We start from the raw sequence: 22,314 nt of genomic DNA on the forward strand, positions 1-22,314 counted from the left end.
TAAAATGTATATTCATGTTCATAAAGACCATGTTCATGTTCTTAAAATGTATGTTTATATTCTTAAATTGTACATTTATGTTCATAAAAACCATGTTTATGTTCTTAAATTGTATGTTTATATTCTTAAATTGTATGTTATGTTCATAAAACCATGCTGTTATTCAAACTTTCATGCTTATGTTCATGAAGGTCATTTGTTTGTTCATTGAACAAATTTTATGTTCATTAAAACACTGCTTATGTCCATATCTCCCTGTTAACACTGAGGGCGCTCTGGAGTTAGCAGCACGAGACAGTTATGGCGGCGGACCAAACAATTACACCGCATACAGCGAGAAAAGTGGGCTTTACGTGTGTTTAAAAGCAAAGCTTGGCACATCGTGGATCTAGACAAGTAGAGCGTGCTCGAAAACGGAGATCGATCACAAGTTTGTACTAAATATCGGCTGTTCTCGGCAGAGAAACTGCACGCTCTCATTCGGAGGCGCAACCAGCGGTTTAACGTTTATATGTCTACGCACTTTCGAAGTCCAAAGTCAAAGACTCAGGGCTGTGGGAGGCACTCTGATCCGATGTAGAGATGGGTCTGTCACAAGTGAGGGGAGGACCACACAACAAAATACCTTAATACAATAAGTGGAGAACCATTTGATTTCTGGGGGGGGGGGGCCATGGAGGATTTTGAGAAAAAAAAATTGTCACCAGGTGAGATAGAAAAAAAAAATGATCCTGTCATGGCCTGAGAAAAAAAAATTGTCATAACAGACAGAAGTGAAAAAAAAATTGTCACAATGCACCAGAAATTAGCAAAATTTGGGAACCTTATTCTCATGTATTCTTGCCGGCGCGCCGCCATAGGCGGCGCAAATGTTTTTACCACAAGCAATTCTTATGTTTTTTCCCCAGCACTTATGATATAAGCATGCACTACATAGGTCTACTTTACACCTCAGTACACTCAATGTTTTCCTTCTCTTTTCTGACCCAAGAAATCACATTTCAGGATTTCTGTTGCAATATCTCAATGGCATAGGCACTATCTAAAGGGGACTATTTGACTTCTGTAAATTGTGAAAATTTAAAACACAAGACAGGAGTCAATAAACTAGTGTTAAAACCAATACATTAATTCTCTCAATATAAATATGTTATAAAGATGAACAAGTTAACAATGAAAAATTGAGGAACAACAATATAATGAAATAGAATGTGAGAGCCTTGTTTCTCTGACCACAAAAGATAACATCTTCCCTGAGAACTTACATCGATGCTTGGTCATGTTGATTATAATATGACACCACACACCGGATCACACGGGTCAAAGCACTATCGATTCACCGGTGTCTCGCCATGTATTCGGAGGAATGCGAGGGGGTTAGGGGTCACTAAAACAATTGAAAACTTCAGGGGGGGGGGGCATTACTCAAAATGTGGCGGGGTAACTCAATTTTTTTGTGCGAAATAAATTGAAACACTTCTGAGATTGCACCATTGCACACATCCATTTCTCAAATTTTCACTGCGAGAGGGGGAGGACCCCCCCTCTCGTGCTTTCCCCCCTTGAGTCTTCTCAAAGTTTTACTGGTAAAAGACAAAATTTAAATTGAAAATATTAAGAAACCTCTCGGATTGCACTTCACTGCATCGTGGCGCACATCAATGATGAAAAAATGATGACCTCCCCCCTTTGTCAGACGAAAAAAATTGGATGACCCCCCCTCCCCCGCGGAAAAATAACCAAAACCCATATGTCAAATTTACCCGCCACGGTTTGGATTTGAACTCCGGTACACGGCGCACTTTATTTGTGTAGCAGAGATGCCAGTGCACAAACTTCTCAGCACATCCATTGAAACGTCTGTTAATTAGGACGACTGTAAGGCAATTTTTAACTTCATTTCCATAGACAACTTATGTCCATGGACATTGTATAAAGTAAACTTTATTGGAGTGGTTCGCCAAAGGCAGCCTCTGGTTAAGAGGGTCATGGGCCATTACGTAAAGTCAACTTTATTCTAGTGGGCCGCCAAAGGTGGCCTGCTGGTAAAGAGGGTCGATCATGGCCATGTGCATAAAGTGGACTTTATTGTAGGTATTATGTTTTTAGCTACTATAGACTATAGTCTATAGAAGCTATTGGGATGGGTATCCGTCCGGCGTCCGTCGTCAGTCTGTATGTATGTATGTATGTATGTATGTATGTATGTATGTATGTCCGTTTGTGAGGCGTCCGTCCACTCAAATATCTTGAGAACTGCAGTACTTACTGATTTGATATTTGTTGTGTAGATGAAAAATATGATTTTGAGAAACTGTTTTTTTTTAATTTTTTGATATTGTTGAAAATAGGCAAATTAATGCCAAAAAAGGCGTTTTTGGTAAAAAATCTTCTTCTTTATAACCGCTGGTCAGACAGCTTTGTTATTTGGTATACAGGTCCCTAGGGATAACCCAAATTGTGATGAAATATGCAAGTGTGTATTTTTAAGGAATTTTTTTGTCATTTTTGGTCAAAATTTGACTTACATTGTATGTAATTCTTGTACTGTATAAACCCTATCAATTCACCCAGAAAAAAATAATTAATATGATTTTAAATAATTGAATTAATTAGGAAATCATCAAAGCCAAAATAATTTTAGTGTAGAATTATCAGAAAGTTCAACTTTTTTTGACAGTTCATAGTGAAATGCTTACCATCTTGGAGGATTAAAACATGTAAAGGCAACTTTCCTGAATCCCAACTTTGACATATTCTGAACCGTCATTTATTGTGCCCTGTATGTTATCTAAAAGAAATTGCTCAAAATAGTCAATAGAGATAGAGATAGAGAAAGTTCTAATTTCCATTTATGGTTGACTTGGTAAGGATAAAATAACATTACTTTTTGAGGAAAAAAATAGAGTGGTCAATTAAAAGCGTGGTCAAAGTGATAGGGTTTTTATGGTAAGGGACGGTCAGTTTCTTCAGCCTGGGGGGGGGGTGGGGTGGATTATTTTTTGCCAATATCAAAAAGTGGCTGACCCCCCCTATTCCAAATTTTGAAAACAGGGTGACCCCCCTATTCCAAATTTTGAAAACAGGGTGACCCCCCCCCCCCCCCCCGCGACAACTGTAATATGTAATTATATAATACTGTAATATATATATATATATATATATATATATATATATATATATATGTTATATTTATATACATTTATATTTTAAGTCATTCTGTGTTTTAATGAAAGTGTTGGCATGTCAGTTGTAAGATAGGAATTTCAAAGTGTCAATCTTAAAAAAATACAGTACATTTTGAATGAGCTGTGAATGTATTTCACACTTTCTATGCTTAACCAGATATCCTGAACTGTTGTACAGAAATGGATGTAAATCATTAATATCAAACAGGAAAAAAGCAGTAAATCAAAAACTTTGATGGGTGTTAAGACTTGCCAGCCATTCAATCTCCTGAGGAACCATAGAGAGGCATTTTAGCCAAATCTGATGTGTGCAGAGTCTGATATGACCTTTTCTTGTAACATTGATATTTGTTCATGTTGCTTTCTCATACTGAATTCTCATAGAGAGAACAGAAAAGTATCAGGATTTGTCATGCTTTTCATATGAAATGCAGATTTCATAATAGTACACTTTCACTTAGCAAACATCAAGATATCTCTGGCATATATCTCTGATTTATTAAAGTATGGCGCCCGAAGGGCGCGGAGAAAAATATGAAACATCCTGATATCTCTGATATATATGTCTTGTATATTAAAGTAATGCACACGAAGGGTTGTGCTGAAAAATAGCACAATTTGATCGGTCACGTTGTTTTGCTGCCATATTGTATTTTGCATAAAACATACGATTACGATTGAAACAGACAGTAAATATGAGATGATGTTCAAAATTCTTCTTTACAAGGACTTGACTATTTTCAAGCTGAAATTTTGCACATAATAAAATCACTGCACGAACTGGAAACAATGTTAATTGCTTGGGCCCCGCCAACGCTGCTTGCAGCTTTAATATTATTATTAATATCATTGCACGAAGTAAACTTTACTGAACAGGGCCACTGAAGGCGTCCGGCCGTTAAGATGGTCATGGGTATTACAATAAAGTCAATTTATTGTAGTGGGCTGCCCAGGCGGCCCGCCGGTATAGAGGGTCGATCATGGCCATTGCATGAAGTAAACCTAATTGGAGTGGGCCGCCAAAGGCGTCTGCCCGTTAAGAGGGTCATGGGTAATACATAAAGTATAGTTATTGTAGTGGGCCGCCAAGATATGGCCACGGCATAAAGTGAACTTTATTGTAGGTATTGTGTTTTTGAAAATGTGGTGACCCCCCCTTTCCTACCAGTGAAAAAGTGATGACCCCCCCCTTCGCGGATTCCAAAATTAAAATGACCCCACCCCCCTGGAATTTGCCGGTCCCTCTCCCCCCGGCCATAAAAACTGAACGGTCCCTTAGGTCTGGTTTTGTTCGGTCCTCTTCTCACTAGTAAGGGGACATTCTCTACATCAGATTTTAATCAGAGTGCCTCCCACAGCCACAACAACCCTAAGTCTTTGACTTTGGTCTGCCAAAATGCCATAGGCAAACCGCTGGTTTTGCCCCGAGTCAGAGAGCGTGCAGCACAGTCACCTTTGGTCGAATATTCCACTCGGCGTCTATGTCCTCATCATAGACATGTGTACATATGCCTGAGAAGGAGATGTACACACGTCTATGGGGGCATAGACGCTGAGCGGAATAGACTGACCATAGGTGACTGTAGGTGTGCGTGCAGTTTCTCCGCCGAAAACAGCTGATATTTAGTAACCACACAGCCCTGAGTCTTTGACTTTGGACTTCAAAAGTGCGTAGACATTTACCTCCAATGAGAGCGTGCAGTTTCTCCGCCGAGAACAGCCGATATTTAGTACAAACTTGTGATCGATCTCCGTTTTCGAGCACGCTCTACTTGTCTAGATCCACGATGTGCTAAGCTTTGCTTTTAAAACACACGTAAAGCCCACTTTTCCAGCTGTATGCGGTGTAACTGTTTGGTCCGCCGCCATAGCTGTCTCGTGCTGCTAACTCCAGAGCGCCCTCAGTGTTAACAGGGAGATATGGACATAAGCAGTGTTTTAATGAACATAAAATTTGTTCAATGAACAAACAAATGACCTTCATGAACATAAGCATGAAAGTTTGAATAACAGCATGGTTTTAATGAACATAAACATACAATTTAAGAATATAAACATACAATTTAAGAACATAAACATGGTTTTTATGAACATGAACATACAATTTAAGAACATAAACATGGTTTTTATGAACATAAATGTACAATTTAAGAATATAAACATACATTTTAAGAACATGAACATGGTTTTTATGAACATGAACATACAATTTAAGAACATAAACATGGTTTTTATGAACTTAAACGTACAATTTAAGAATATAAACATATATTTTAAGAACATGAACATGGTTTTTATGAACATGAATATACATTTAAGAACATAAACATGATTTTTATGAACATAAATATACAATTTAAGAATATAAACATACATTTTAAGAACATAAACATGATTTTTATGAACATAAACATACAATTTAAGAATATAAACATACATTTTAAGAACATAAACATGGTTTTTATGAACATGAACATACAATTTAAGAATATAAACATACATTTTAAGAACATAAACATGGTTTTTATGAACATAAACATGGTTTTTATGAACATAAACGTACAATTTAAGAATATAAACATACATTTTAAGAACATAAACATGGTTTTTATGAACATAAACATAAATTTTTAGAACACAAACATGAAAACTTAGAACACACCAAATGTGTTTTTTGAATTTTGCAACACTTGGCTTGCCATAGTGACTTGACTGAAGTAATTTCGTGTCAACATGTATTTGACGTTCAGAAGTGACAGACAAAAAACGTGAATAATTCCATTTTGTCGAATTGAAAGCCCTCTGTGGGACCGTGGTCCGATAAAGTCCCATGGGAGCATAATGCTTCGAGGAATTCGCCTGCTATTCTTGGAAACTGCTGGTTTCCATAGCGACCATGCGACGTATAGACCATTGACTGTTGACCGATGCGGTCTCGTTCAATAAAACATTTTACATGCCGAACTCACTTTGAACCAAAGATTCGAGTCATATAAAATGATGGAAATAGCAAAAAATACCTCAAAAGTTGTCATTGTCTGAGTAAAAACGCACCATACGTTTTCCCATACATATCAAGGCTATATACTGTCAACGTAATTCAATTCTGCAAACTCAAAGACGACGAACATGTTCTTCAATAAATCGCATAACCCGTGGAGAATGTGTCATAAACAATACATTTCCAGAAGTTCTCCGAATGGTGAAAATTGGTGTCATACATGCATCTCCGCGTTAGCGCCCCGACCAAACTTTTTATTGCAGTTTTAATCAGGTGTAATATTCAGACAATCGCCGCTTCAGATTTTTTAATTTTTAGGGGGTGGAAATAAAAACATTATCTTTGAAATCCTTGTGTGAGTCTCATTTATTCCAAACTTTTACTCGTAATTCCTTCTTCAAATTTGGTGGCCCTTAAAAGGCCAACTTGTTATGTGGCACATTGACTTTATTTTGTTTTAGTTTTTGAATAGTCAAATGCATTGTCGACATTTAAAACTGCGTCAAACAACGATTTAATCGCAAGTATTTTAAATCGTACCGACTGTAACACGAACCTCGGAAAGTTAGAGAATTTTTTGGTGCTGATGTATCCGTGGATCAAGGCTGATACCAGCATGCATTATCAAAAAACATCCAGTACGTTAGTGTTTCTACAAGTAGTGATACGTCTGCATTACTTCAACACTAAAATGTCGCGTTCTTTGACACGTTGATGCGAGAAGCGACATCGTTCTTTCGTTACGACTACCCATTGCACTGAAGTTATACTGAAGTTGGCAGTGGGGAAAATGCCGCCAATGGTAAGAGTACCCATGTTTCAGCGTGGTTGAGTTCATCTAAACAATAACCCACTTGCAGATTCGAAACGTTAAGTTCGTGGATTTATGATTTCTTCAAAAAATTACGGAATTATTTTTGTAAAAAAAATATTTATTCCTTTAAAAGTGTTTCCGAACTTGATAGTATAACACAGCAATGTGATCGCAATTATTTAAACAATCATGCCGACGCGAATCTTTACTGTAAATTGTTGCATACTTCGATGACCTTTGTGACCCATCGCCTGATCATGCTGATTAGTGCGTAGACGCTATTGAATAGGCCGAGGACAATGTCTGCTCTGGGTGGCGATTGCAACCCACGTCAAGTCTTCAAGGTCATCTGGACGACAGTGTAGCAAAATTTGACGTGTTTCCCGGGCAACTCTTCCCGTTCGGCCCCAAGCTTTTGTTCACAATGTCGTTCTTCTGGTACCTCAATGTATTATTCGATGTGGAGGGAATGTCGTCGCCCGAACGACTGTCTGTCACAAAATAAAACGACACTGAAGACCTGTGGTGACGTAATAGACTTCACTGTGATATACTAATAACGTTCAGACAGCACACTGCCGAGTTTGATTTGATCAACGTAAAACACGACATGAAAAAGACATATTTTTCTGCAGCAAATAGTTGGGGGCGGGAAACATTTGAAATTCGGTTCGTCAGGTGTCGACTCGAACGGAAAATACTATCAGAAACTGGCACAGTGTTTTAGTTTTCGTCACTAAAAAGTTTGGGTTGGAACAGTTTTTGAATATCGGACTTTTTTGGCATGGTATTGTCTGACATTATCACAAAAAAGACGTGATATTTTTTCAAGATTTTTGGCCCGATTTCGTTCGGAGTGCATGGGAACAATTTGACAAATGGACCTTATCGGGTATTAGCTCATATGTAAAATATAAGCAGAAGCCGTATTTTTTTGTAGTTTTTTTTTTTTCAGATGGTCGTAATGACCCGGGAAACAAATTTTAATGTTGGACTTTATCGTGAAGCACCGGTGGCGATGAAAAATTACGCGGCGTCACCGTAGTTTGTATGATTGCGTTGGCAGTATGATGATCATGACTTTCTCTACATCGACTACCATGTTGTCCATTTAATATTTTTCGTACGGAATATCCGAGGAACGTATCAAAACTTCATTGAGATTTCGGCATGATCGGCAAGAAAACAAGTCAAGCGCTGTCGCCCAAAACGAATATTTTGTTTTCATGTCTGTGGAGAAAATTCAAGTTATTACTTACGAACATGGTCAGTTTACTCCACTCACATTAATCATTTTATTTGTGCCACTAATAGTGATAGTTGGCTAGAAAAAATGCTGATAGAGACGTTCGGCTTGTGAAATCATTGAAATTTACGAGGACAGGTTTACGAAGCAGAACCTCAATCGCGATTTTTGTGCTTCTCAGTTCAATCGTTCCGTACATCGAAAGGAAAAACCAAACCATATAAGAGTATGCGTCTTGTAGAATTTTGGTCTTTCCAGGCGTCACACAAAACAACCTCACCTGCATGTACATACCGGTAATATCATTGTGATAGAGGGACCGTGATTACTGTATATCGAGAAAGTATGACGCGCTACAGGGAGTAAGCAACGAAACGTAATTTCTGACCTCCTTTCATTTAATTGTATGGCATAAACATGATAATGTGAACCGAAAATGAGAGTCACGATTACGATTAGGCATGAAAAAGAGGAAGAAAGCCGTGAAACTGTCACAGAAGTTCAGCATTTTTAGTTCTAAATCGTCTTTTTTGACAATTGAAAAAAAGAATATGAGCTCGTATAGACTAGAGTGATTCAAGTTCACAGGCATTCACTTCTGCCATGATAAATCGTCTTCCTGTTATAAAGTACACATTTTGAAAAATAGAAAACAGATCAAGAATTTTTTATTGTTGTGTTGACTTGTCTTCTACGATGCGTTACGGTTATGGCAACAACTTACATGTACCTATCGTCACCATCACAGCCTCACTCAGTTTCTTCAACACCACGTCTCACGACCAGTGATGTCATCTTTATTTGAGAAATTCGATAATTTTCGATCGGACTCGATCTTCACAGCGCACCAAGTCAGAGTAACAATTTCACAGTAACAGATCATGCATTGTACGTAAAGAGTTTTCACTTTACCCCGGCCTAAAATCGTAAATGACACTAAACGTCGCAACTCCCACCCAATCAGCAATGGGTCAAAGTTCGGCTGAGCCGATGACAAAACCAACACTACAGTAGCCACTTGTACGTCCACTTGTTGCAATTTTTGTCCACAAGAATGAAACTCTTACAACTTACCTTCTCATGCAACAGCGTTCAACTCAGCCATACATTCAAGGTCAAGGTGTGAATGTGCCTCACATTGCAACAATGCCCGCACAGTGACGATGCGCGAATCGTGCCCGCACACTGCGGGCACACTGCACTTATCTGCCCGCATACTGCTGGCAATGATGCTCGTTTCGTGCGCGCACAATGCACTTTTTATGCGGGCATGTTCCCGCACCAGTGACGGGTTCTGCGTGGACTGTACTGTAATCTTCGGGAAAGCGACATTCAGGAACAAGCATAAAGTTATTCGACTAATAACGATAAATTTCCTTCATCATACAAAAAATTCCGTAAATTCTTGCTCGGAATCAAACCTGTAGCGCGGCGAGGCTGTAGCGCTATAGCGAAGACATCAACTGTTGAGCTGTATATGCATTGCAGCGCTGTAGAATCCGATGTACTTCGAAAGTTGACTCAGACAACACTCAAAACAGAGTTTCCGTCAAGTAAAATTAGGATGTATCTACGAGTGAGATGTATGTCACTGCAAACATCAAAGTCCTTAAGACGAAAACAGTGAAGACCGAGATCGGGATTAACGAGTTGACACCGGCATGGCAGAGACCGGTGACGGCAGCGTTGTGGGCATAAACATGCAATGCGGTACACTCTGTGTGTCATCAAATGGAATCTTTCGCACTCGCCACGGTCGTAAACTTGTGTGATATTTTGGAAAAGCCACGGAATCTCTGAGTATGAGAATTACTGTTTCGATCGTGTCGTTGCATTTACTTCATAAATCTATTTGTAAATATTCTGAATAACTCTGAATACTATGGCTATCCGTCGCTAGCACGATTATGTCCACCGTACCGATGGCCGACTTGCCAAGCATCGGTACAGCGCGAGACAATGATTGACAGGTTCACTTGACAGAATCTGTATGTCTGGTTGGTGGAGATACCATTTGATGTAGCAAATTTCAGCTTGATGGGATTTATGAATGAAAGAATCTCCTGGGTGCCGGGTCGCTTTACTCTTTAAAAGAAAGTAATCCGCGTGAGTAAAACACAAATTGCGACGAAATTCATGCAATTTGTTACCATAATTTTGATCCATTCACGTCAAAAGAAAAATAAGAAGACTGTTCATGTGATAAATATATAATCCCATGGTATTTTTCTCTGTTTGACGTCATTGTATACGAGTGTTTTTCGCGGAGCCGCACAACTTCTCGCCTTTGGCTCGAAGTTGTACGGCTCCGCGAAAAACACTCGTATACGATTACATCAAACAGAGAAAAATACCATGGGATTATATATATGTATCAGTATTAGAAGGCATCAGTGATAAATATATACCATTAGTTGGTGTTCCAACTGATCCATAATACAGACAGTTTTATATCATGTAGCAAAATACATAAAATACTGTTTGCACAGTTATCATATACCTAGATTCACGTGCCCATTTAAACCTATCGGAAAAGGCGCTCTTACAGGTGTGTAATAAGTTGCCGTATCACGCCCAGGCACACTTTGCCCAAATAAGGTAGTGTGCGCGCTTTTTCGAACTTTTTCGTTGTCTTTGCTACGCGCGTTGCTATCCACGTACATTCCATTCGAAAGCACGTCAGCGCGAGATTCGAAACCGTGTCTATGCGCTTCGCTCGTAGTTTTGAAGCAAATTGTAGACAGTTCGAATCTTATTCCGATCAAAATTGGTTTAAAACAAGTGCTTGATAGTCTCCTCTCAATGTTTTGCTGAGAAAGTGTATTTTAACGAGCAGGATCAACTACTCATCTGTGCTCATTCTGTAGTGACATTGTCGTTCGCATAGAACAAGCTCGTGACGCGTTCCACAACAGAACAAATGACAACATCGTACATATCAATCCGCAAAGTTGTGTGGCTCATGTTTTTTTAATTTATGCCCATAACTTTAACAAAATTTTATTGATAAATACTGAAACATATCACAACCGTTCAATAAGGTATATGATAAAACCTTTACAGCCCAGATACGGGTTTTGCGAACCTCGGTCGTACAGTGTAAGGGCCCTCGCACGCTTGGCCCTTCCGCCGTACAACCTCGGTCCGCAAAACCCGTATCAGGGCCGTAAAGATTAATATTACACAACCTGCTTGTTCATTTACAATTTAGTGTATATCGCATTGCAAAATTCATGCAAACATTATCTATACTTAATCAATAGGATAAAATTCTACAGTTAGTCCAGTAGAAATAGTCAAGTCACTTCCACGAAGTAATGTTCGTGCTATATTTTTTATAAACCAGTATGTATTTGTTACAGTGGATGCTGTGCAAAGTGAGGGAGGAGGCTCCATTGATAAAGCTATACCCTTGTCAGAAGAAAGTGACCATGTGACACGTTGGATCGTTTGTAATAATTACAGACTTGAGCAAGAAAAGTTGTCAATACCAGTTGGTAAGTAGTTGATCAATATCACTTTATCATATAAATTTGTAACTGATATTTATCAACTTAATCCCAGAAAACGGTAAATGTACAAATATCAAGTAGGTCACAGTTCATTGGCAGCTATTGCCTTACGGACCTTAGCTTGTAAAGAGCTAGCCACATATGAACAGCATTGCAAAGGTTTGTAGGAAAAGTTGTCCTTTCAACCATCCATCAGTGATGTAAACAAGCTAAATCCTATTGCTTAACAGATCCTATTGACTGGAATACAGAACATACGAGCCATTGGCTCAATTGGGCGAGTAAAGAATTTAGTACAGATTTAACTCCAGAGGCAGAGTCATTGAAAGTGTCTGGCAAACAGTTATGTGAGATGCCAAGAGAAGACTTTGTCAAAAAACTACCCAGACCCGGTGGAGACATTTTCTGGACGCATCTGGAACTACTCAGAAAATGTGAGTACAATGACGTATTAATACTCCAGCAGTCTCTAGATAGTCTCCAGGGACACCGTCTGGGGGACTTATAGGATTGGTCATGTCCGTCTGTGTGTCCGTCTGTCCATCAATGCATCCGTCCATTCGAGCATTCGTCCATTCAAGCAGATATCTCAGAAATGCCAGGAGTGATTTCATTCAAACTCGGTACAAAGATTACTCCTTATGTCATGCATATGCACATCGATTTGTTTTGTGATACGATCCAATATGGCTGCCATTCTGCCATTTTGTTATGATATTTTTACGATGGAACCATAACTAAGACACATCTCAACCGATTTTATTCTTAGTTGGTGTAAGGACATCGACCTATGTCATACATATGCACGTCAAGTTGTTTCACAATATGATCCAATATGGCTGCATGCTTGGCAGCCATCTTGTTACAATTTTTTCATGTCCTTAGCCATAACTCGGGTACAGCTCAACTGATTTTATTAGCTCCTCAGTTTTATATACTGAGGAGCTATTAGAATTGAAAACCAGTATGGCGGCGTCAACTTTTACTTCCTTCTGTCAAGATTTGGCAAATTAAGTTCCGTCTGTGTGTCCATGTGTCATGTGATAAACTGGTGCATGTTGGGGCCAATTAACTGGCTGTCAACTTCAATGTGTTTTTGGTACATAGGGATAACTATGGGAGCAAAGCTTTTCGACAAAATGTCACATGACCAGCCACTTCCTGTACCTCATTAATTATGCATATACCTAATTCTGGGGTTAATAATAGAGCTAGAGGTCTGATTTTTGGTATGTAGAGATAACTATGGGATACATTTTTTTTTGGCAAAATATCATGTGACCTTGATGACCTTTGACGCCAAATATACATATATGTCCATAACTCAGCAACCACAAGGGCTACACCCTTCATATTTGGTAAGATGGGAAACCTTTTGACTCCACAACCTGTACCTTATTAATCATGCACATATCTAATTCTGGGCAAACCAATAGAGCTGGAGGTCTGATTTTTGGTATATAGGAATAACTATGAGATACAGTTTTTAGTCCCCGGACGGTACGTGGGGACTTATAGGTTTGGTCATGTCCGTGCGAGCGTCCGTGCGTGAATGCGTGCGTCCGTCTTTTCACGCAGATATCTCAGACATGCCCTGGTCAATTTCTTTCAAACTTTGCACAAGGATAGTACCCTACCCTATACAGATGCATGTTGATTTGTTTCACAATGCAATCAAATTTGGCCGTGTTAGAGGACATTTTAGTTTATACCACCATAGACTCCCATGTATAAGGCCAAGAAAAATAAAAATGTAGTTTCTCATCGTATTCATATTGCAAAAAGGATGCAGTGACACAGTTTTTAGTCCCCACGGATGAAGTCCAGGGAGCTTATAGATTGGGTCATGTCCTTCCTTTCGTCCATCCATTCGTCCATCAGTTCACACAGATATCTCAGATATTTTGATAAAAGTCACATGACCTTGGTGACCTTTGACCTCAAATATACATATTTGTCCATAAATCAGTAACCACAAGTGCTACACCCTTCATATATGGTATGATGGGACACCCTATCATATTGTACCTCATTAATTATGTGCATATCTAATTTTGAGCAAGCCAATTGAGCTAGAGGTCTCATTTCTGGTATATAGGGATAACTGAGCAATTCAATTTTTTTGACATGTCACGTGACCTTGGTAACCTTTGACCTCAAATATACATATATTTCCATACCTCAGTAACCACAAGTGCTACACCCTTCATGTATGGTATGATGGGACACCCTATGATGCAACATATTGTACCTCATTAATTATGCACATATCTAATTTTGAGCGAGCCAATAGAGCTAGAGGTCTCATTTTTCGTATATAGGGATAACTTAGCAATACAATTTTTTTGACAAAATGTCAAATGACCTTTGACCTGAAATATTCATATTTGTCCATTACTCAGTAAGCACAAGTGCTACACCCTTCATGTATGGTATGATTGGACACCTTATGAAGCCACATACTGTACCTCGTTAATTATGTGCATATCTAATTTTGAGCGAGCCAAAAGAGCTAGCGGTCTGATTTCTAGTATATAGGGATGACTTAGCAGTACAATTATTTTGACAAAATGTTACGTGACCTCGGTGACCTTTGACCTCAAATATACATATTTGTCCATAACTCAGTAACCACAAGTGCTACACCCTTCATATTTGGTATGATTGGACACCTTATGACACCACATACTGTACCTCATTAATTATGCACATATCTAATTCTGAGCAAGCCAATAGAGCTGGATGTCTGATTTTTGGTATATAGGAATAACTATAGGAGAGAAATTTTTTGACCAAATGTCATGTGACCTCGATGACCTTTTACCTAGAATATATGTTTATGTCAATAAATAAGTAACCACAAGTGCTATGTCCTTTGTATTTAGTAGGATGGGAGACCTTATGACAACACACGCTTTACGTAACACATCTAATTCTGGGCAAGCGAATAGAGCTAGAGGTCTGATTTTTTAGTCCCCACGGACACCGTCCGGGGGGACTTATAGGTTTGGTCATGTCCGTGCGTGCGTGCGTGCGTGCGTGCGTGCGTCCGTCCGTCCGTTCACGCAGATATCTCAGAGATGCAAGGAGCGCTTTCATTCAAACTTGGTACAAGGATTACTTCATATGTCATACAGATGCACGTCGATTTGTTTTGTGATACGATCCAATATGGCCGCCAGGCGGCCATTTTATTACGATTTTTCATGTACAAAGCCATAACTCACACATGTTTCAACCGATTTTATTCAAAGTTGGTACAAGGACATTGACCAATGTCATAGATATGCATGTCGATTTGTTTTGTGATACGATCCAATATGGCTGCCAGGCGGCCATTTTATTACGATTTTTTCATGTACAAAGCCATAACTCAGACATGTTTCAACTGAATTTATTCAAAGTTGGTACAAGGACATTGACCAATGTCATAGATATGCACGTCAATTTGTTTTGTGATACGATCCAATATGGCTGCCGTGTGGCCATTTTGTTACAATTTTTTCATGTACAGAGCCATAACTCAAACATATCTCAACCGATTATTTCAAAGTTGGTACAAGGACATTGACCTATGTGATACATATGCACGTCAATTTGTTTTGTGATACGATCCAATATGGCCACTAGGCAGCCATTTTATTATGATTTTGTCATGTACAGAGCCATAACTCAGACATGTTTCAACCGATTTTTTTCAAAGTTAGTACAAGGATATTGACCAATGTCATAGATATGCATGTCAATTTGTTTTGTGATATGATCCAATATGGCTGCCGTGTGGCCAATTTGTTACGATTTTTTCATGTACAGAGCCATAATACTCAGGCATATCTCAACCGATTTTATTCAAAGTTTGTACAATGACATTAACCTATGTCATACATATGTACGTCAATGTGTTTCATGATATGATCCAATATGGCTGCATGGCAGCCATTTTGTTACAATTTGTTCACGTCCTTTGGACACGTACGATTTTATCCACCAATTTTATTCAAACTTAGTGCAAGGACATTGACCTATGTCATACATATGCACATTGATTTGTTTTGTGATACAATCCAATATGGCCGCCGTGTGGCCATTTTTTTTCCCGATTTTTTCATGTCCAGAATCATAACTCAGACATGTAACCAGCGAATTTATTCAAAGTTGGTACAAGGACATTGACTTATTTATACATATGTCTGTCGATTGGTTTCACAAGGTGGTCAAATATGGCCACATGGTGGCAATTTTGTTATGGTTGTTTCATGTCGAGAGCCATAACTCTGGCAAGTCTCAACTGATCTTATTCAATTTTGGTACATGGACATTGACTTATGTAATACATATACGGTACGTGTTGATTTTTTAAACAGTAAGATCAAATATCGCTGCATGGCGGTGATTTTGTTACAATTTTCTTATGTACAGAGCCATAACTCAGACATATTTCCACCAGTATCATTCAAAGTTGGTACAAGGACATTGACCTATTTCATACATATGCTCGTCAATTTGTTTCACGTCATGTAGCAGTAACATGTCAATTATTGAAGTTTTGTAAGTAGGCTGATATGTCAAGAAATACTGCACCAATTTCATGAAACTGTGCACAGATGTTAAGCTCACATTGCTTTAACATTGAAAAAGACATTTATCAGTGTCATTTTAATTAATTTGTAATTGCATATGTAATGAACTTTCCTAATTAGAGTGATATAGCCACAAATTAATACAACGTCAAATTTGATGAAACTTGATACAGATGTTGATCTCATAGTTTGTTGTAAATACTGCAGCAAACTTCATGAAATATGGTACCAGTGATAATCTATTACGTATTAGGATTGTATGCAAAAATGTTTTGCAACACCCTGTTGATTAATTCCTAGTTGACTCATTTTATGAACTTTAGGATGGTGGCCTACATTGGTTTTATGTTTTCATCACCATGGAACTCATTCTTGGCCATTGAGTGCCATCTGTATCAAAGTATTTTTATCACAGACCTAATTAATGAAGAGGACTCTATCCTCTCTGAGGACTTGTAATCAAAGTACCCATTAACAAGTGGGGACTGTGTCATCAACGATGACTTGTTTGGCATATAGGGATTAATTAGCAATATAATTTTTTTTTCAAAATGTCATGTGACCTCGATGACCTTTGACCTTGCTTATACATATATATGCATATCTCAGTAACCACAAGTTCTATACCCTTCAATTTTGATAGGATATTAGACCTTAAGTTGTCACATCTTGTACCTCATTTATAATGCGCATATGTATTTCTTGGCTGGCCAATACTGCTAGAGGTCTGATCTTTTTTCCCGATGTAGAACCGTAACTTAGAGATGCCTCATGTGTTTCAAATTGGGAACAACGACATAGACCTATGTACCCATAGATCTCAACATATACACTCCAGTGATACTTCTTAATGACCACATTTCCCTGCCCCATCAAGACTAATACTTCTATTACAAGTGGGGACTATGTCATTGTCAATGACTTGTTGAGTTAATGGTCGTATCACAGTATTCGATATTTCTAATTCTGTATTTTTTCCATTTTATATTCTGAATAAATACATTAAACATATTTCACTGTCTCCAGTACATTACATTTAAGTATTTTCACTTCATGCACTTTATCCCTTTCACACATGTTCAAATATCTGACCAGAGAACAAACACTAAATAGTCCAGGATGGGAGCTACAGTGTCATTGACGCTATGTTTTCCTTCTACTATCCTACTCCTATCTTACTCTATAGTTTCTTCCTTTTCCTAGCTATGTCTCTACCTACACATTCTGGATCATTGTACTGATAATCTTTCATATAGTGGTATCAATGGAAACATGGCACTTGGCACATCCTAACCTTGCATGTTCCGCAAATGAATTTTGTGTCTTTCCTATGAATATGTACCTGACATTTTGACTTGGTTTCTGCTAAAGCTGGTGCATGCTTCAAATTTCTGTCAAACCTGATGTCATTGCTTTGGGTTGTGGGTTTTCTCCCTGGCCTTTTCACAAATGAACGACCACCTATCAGCTCCTCGCAAAGCTTACCAAGGAACGTCCGTAGAGTGATTCTTTCCTGGGGGTTTGCTTTCTTGAAAAGAATGAAGGAATTAACCACACATAATTCAAGTAGATACCAGAATATTTGTAGGTACCAGGTAAGTCCCTTCATGTGACGCTTATAGGTGGAAAGACGTGAGACGTTGATTGGCTAAGTCTACACCTCCTGTGTACCTATTGTGTCTAGCAACTACTACAGGTTGATGTACTTCCTGCCGTTCCCACCTACCACTGACTTTTACTGCCCTTATTACGGTATCACTCTCAGCATTGATGGGTAGTGTAGTTAAAACATTGACTACTCTAGAGTCTTTCCATGAAACAGCCCTCTGTCTGCCTTTCTGCCAATGACTAAAAATTGTCCACGAGAGAGATTTTTCACTTCGGAACTACCTGGCTTCATATCGGATGGCAAGCCCTTTCTATTTGGTCTGACGGTACCACAGTCCAAAATTTTCTTATTCTTCAATTTGTCGAACAAAGTGAGGGATGTGTAGTAGTTGTCACAATACAACTCATAGCCTTTGTTGTAGTATGGCCTAGTGAGTGTCATGACAACATTGTCAGTTACTGATGTTTCAGGAGACGGCTGTGACTCTTGACCTTGATAGACCTTCAAATTCAGGACATAGCCAGAGGTAGATTCAGCTTAGTTGAACACCATGATCCCCCATTTAGTGGGTTTATTTTTGATGTATTGCTTAATTCCTAGCCTTCCTTTGAACTTAATCATACTCTCATCCAAAGCTAGTTGCCTCTCAGGAGTATAGACATCTCTGAATTTGTGTACCGCGGCATCGATTATGGGTTTGATTTTCTGAAGTTTGTCAAAGTTAGGGTCATTTCTATCAGTCCGAAGGGATTCATTATCAACGAAGTGTAGGTATCGGAGAATTTGACAGTAAAGGTCGCGGGGCATGTGTTTTCCAAAGGCTGGATTCTGTGTAAGCCAGTATTCAGACCAATACTCCTTGAACGATCCTTTTTTGTCAACGAGACCCATAGCTAACGTAACACCTAGGAACACTTCTAAATTATTTATAGCCTCCCATGCAGACTTCCGGTTGTTAGGATCGCTACGACATTGATCAGCATAGCGGTTAGTCTCGGTTACTATTTTCGTCAGATGCTCCGGAGTGAAATAAAACTCAAAAATATCTTTTGCTGATTTATCATTGAAATTATAATTTATTCCCGAATCTTCACTAAATTCAAAGTCATCGACTTCAGTAAGATCGTGTGTCCACTCGATCGAGTTGTCCTCACTATCGCTACTACTACCTTCGCTACTTGAGTCGTCGCTGTCGGCTGAAAAGTACAACTCAGCTTCGTCATCAGAGCCACGTCTAGCTAAGCTTGCTAATGGTATGTTGTCCTTGATATCAGACTCAGTAAATCCTTCAAATTCGGCGTCAGAATCAGACGAAGAATAAAATATATCGGCAATAACGTTACCTAACGAGATGTCGTTGTTATCACAACTGGAAGTTGTGATATAGAGGTGGTTTCAACCGGTGTTTGATGTCGTCCATTTCCGTAAACGACAAAAAGTCAAAAACTGCTGAACAGACTGCGTTGATATTTGGTACCGATACATAGACTGGTTCCAAGGTTCCAATTCGGAAAAGTGGAGCCAAACGGAGCGGAGGTTATATAGTTTTGGGAAATTTCTAACCCCCCTTTTTAACTAATTGATTTTAGTGGTCTTTCATATATGTAGTTTTGGAAAGTACACCAATCCTGCATTGTGGACTGTTTTATGAGTTGTGGAACAGAAATGAGGTTTTGATGAATGTTAGAAATATGCAGGATGGCTGATTCAAAGTATAAGAGATTTCTATGCTCTTTTGGGTATCAAAAGCAATAAAAAAAAACATATTTCATAGTTTAGATTCTCACTTTTGAGATGACCCTAAGCATTTGTTATGTAAACATCCTTGAGTCAATATACAGACTTTGACATTCCTGAGATTAAGTATCCATGACCTCACATGTTACAGTCTTTCACTACCATGGTATGGCCCAAACCCATTGTTATCAATGGTGAGTGTGGACCTGTCTACAGGAAATTGGGGTGAACAGGTTAGACAATGCCATGACAAGTTGCAAGGTAGCACCAGCATAGAGTCCTACGCATGTCCATGTGTTCTCACAGGAAATTACAGGGAAAACAATTATTTTAGAAGTTTCTCTCCTTTAAATAGAAGTATATTACAATTTAAACCTGTCATGAATGGATTGCTCTCAAATGATCTGAAACACAGTTATTGCCCATTAGCAACAAATCTATAGCAAGATTTATGTAAAGTTCATGAACTTACACAAGGTATTAGACAAAAGATGACCATGACTTTGCTACTTTTCAACATTTATTTCATTCAGATTTCCTCAGCTTAGTGTATAATTTTGTAATCTTAATTACTGTCAACTTAGCTTTACTAACTTATTCTAACCTCATTATTCTTACACTACTGTTATACCTTATAACCACAAAATTTCAAGAGATGCATATATGATTGTCACTTAACAAACAATTTACAAATATGTCTTCTGCTGTTTTCTCCATATACATATACATGTCCTTTCTCATAAAAATGGGCTTAAAATCGCAATGTGAAAAATAGTCTTTCAGCTATATGTTGCTCATTGACTTCGTGGTCTGTCTAATTAGTCTCCACGGACACCGTCCGGTGGGACTTATAGGTTTGGTCATGTCCGTGTGTGCGTGCCTGCGTCCGTGTGTGCATCCGTCCGTCTGTTCACGCAGATATCTCAGACATGCCCTGGTCAATTTCTTTCAAACTTTGCACAAGGATAGTACCCTACCCCATACAGATGCACGTCGATTTGGCCATGTTAGAGGACTTTTTAGTTTACACCACCATAGACTACCATGTATAAGTCAGCTGTCTATAGAACCCCATGTATAAGGCCAAGTAAAATAAAAATTTAGTTTGTCATCATATTCATATTGCAAAAAGGATTCAGTGACACAGTTTTTAGTCCCCATGGATGAAGTCCAGGGCCTTATAGATTGGGTCATGTCCCTCCGTTCACGCAGATATATAAAATATTTTGACAAAATCTCCTGTGACCTCGGTGACCTTTGACCTCAAATATACATATTTGTCCATAACTCAGTAACCACAAGTGCTACACCCTTCATATAAGGTATGATGGGACACCTTATGACGCCACATATTGTACCTCATTAATTATGTGCATATCTAATTTTGAGCGAGCCAATAGAGCTAGGTCTGATTTTTACCTTCTCGTGTCTATTTATAGACAGAGAAGGTATTAGAGTTGAAAACCAGTATGCTGGTGTCAACTACTTCCGTCTGTCAATACTTCCATCTGTCAAGATCCGTTGACGTTATATGCCATTGTGATTGGTCATATCATAAACTGGTGGGGGTGTTCATGGTTCAGGTTGAGGTGTAGGAGAACGATTTTGAGCTGTGACAAAAATCAAAAGGGACTTAGCGGCATAGCCACAGTGTTACATGTAAGCCTTTCTCCAAGGTTCTTAGTTGACTACGATCTATTACAGACTACTGAGCTGACGTTAGGGGTACTCACTTTGTGTTTGCTCACCCTGTGTGCGCTAGTGTTTGGTACTGAGTTGCGTGGATATCCCTCATGGCCTCACGTGATATGGGCCTGTTGCATAATCTGCAGATGATCATATGCCTCTGAGTCTGAAAACGGTCATTGTGTAAGCCTGTCGGCATTTTCCTTGAATTTTTTCTCATTTAACTTTGCAAAATATCGGCGAGTACCTCAATATTTCAAGATAACTCTTTCTTCCCAATCGTTTCCTGGAGTTTCAGAGTCATATGAACGAAAATGAGTGAAAGTTTTAGACAGGAAATCGGACGTCGGCCATGTTCAATGTTTACAGTACAATCAGAAGTTTATGTGGAGGAAATAACTAACAAACACTATTCATGATGCCCGCCCTCTAGAGGCAGACCTTCCTATATGAAGTACAACATTTTATGCTTGTGGAAAGCTTGACCACACAAAGGAGCACTTTAACTTTTAGAAAATGACATAATGAATAAGAAGCTATTCTGAAAATGTCAAATACTGAGAAAAAATGCGCAAATATTCAAAATAAACAGGTTAACTGACTGGTCAGCTATAAAAAGCAATGAAAATGTTTATGATCAAAAGTTTTTGAGATGCGCACATTTTAACAAATACAGAAATTATTAACATTATAAATATAAGACCAAACTATTTTTTCAGGGATGGGACAGGCTGGAAATGAGGGGTGAGAGACAAAGGCACTCTTATTGCTGCATGAGGATGCAGCCACACCATTTCATTTACAGCATACTTATTCACTGTGTTGTGTTCAAGTTCCATATTGTACTGACTGTCATACAAGGATAACATAAGCAAATCAAATCAAATTAGAAAAGGATCAATGCTGTTGTGTGGATTTTGCTGAACACGGCTGATTTAAAT

General features: G+C 38.6%; 1 protein-coding gene across 2 annotated transcripts in view; it reads left to right on the plus strand.

Moving 5' to 3' along the window:
- The window catches only part of LOC139126527 (GA-binding protein alpha chain-like), a 116,066-nt gene that overhangs the window by 40,406 nt on the left and 53,346 nt on the right, over nt 1–22,314 (plus strand). For both annotated transcript variants that reach the window (XM_070692583.1, XM_070692582.1), the window contains exons 6-7: nt 11,612–11,746; nt 11,992–12,195. In XM_070692583.1, the coding sequence (XP_070548684.1) occupies nt 11,612–11,746; nt 11,992–12,195 (339 nt within the window). The remainder of the gene's footprint in view (nt 1–11,611; nt 11,747–11,991; nt 12,196–22,314) is intronic.

Source organism: Ptychodera flava (genome assembly GCF_041260155.1).
Source record: "Ptychodera flava strain L36383 chromosome 3 unlocalized genomic scaffold, AS_Pfla_20210202 Scaffold_27__1_contigs__length_13241970_pilon, whole genome shotgun sequence".
In the NCBI taxonomy this organism is placed as follows: domain Eukaryota; kingdom Metazoa; phylum Hemichordata; class Enteropneusta; family Ptychoderidae; genus Ptychodera; species Ptychodera flava.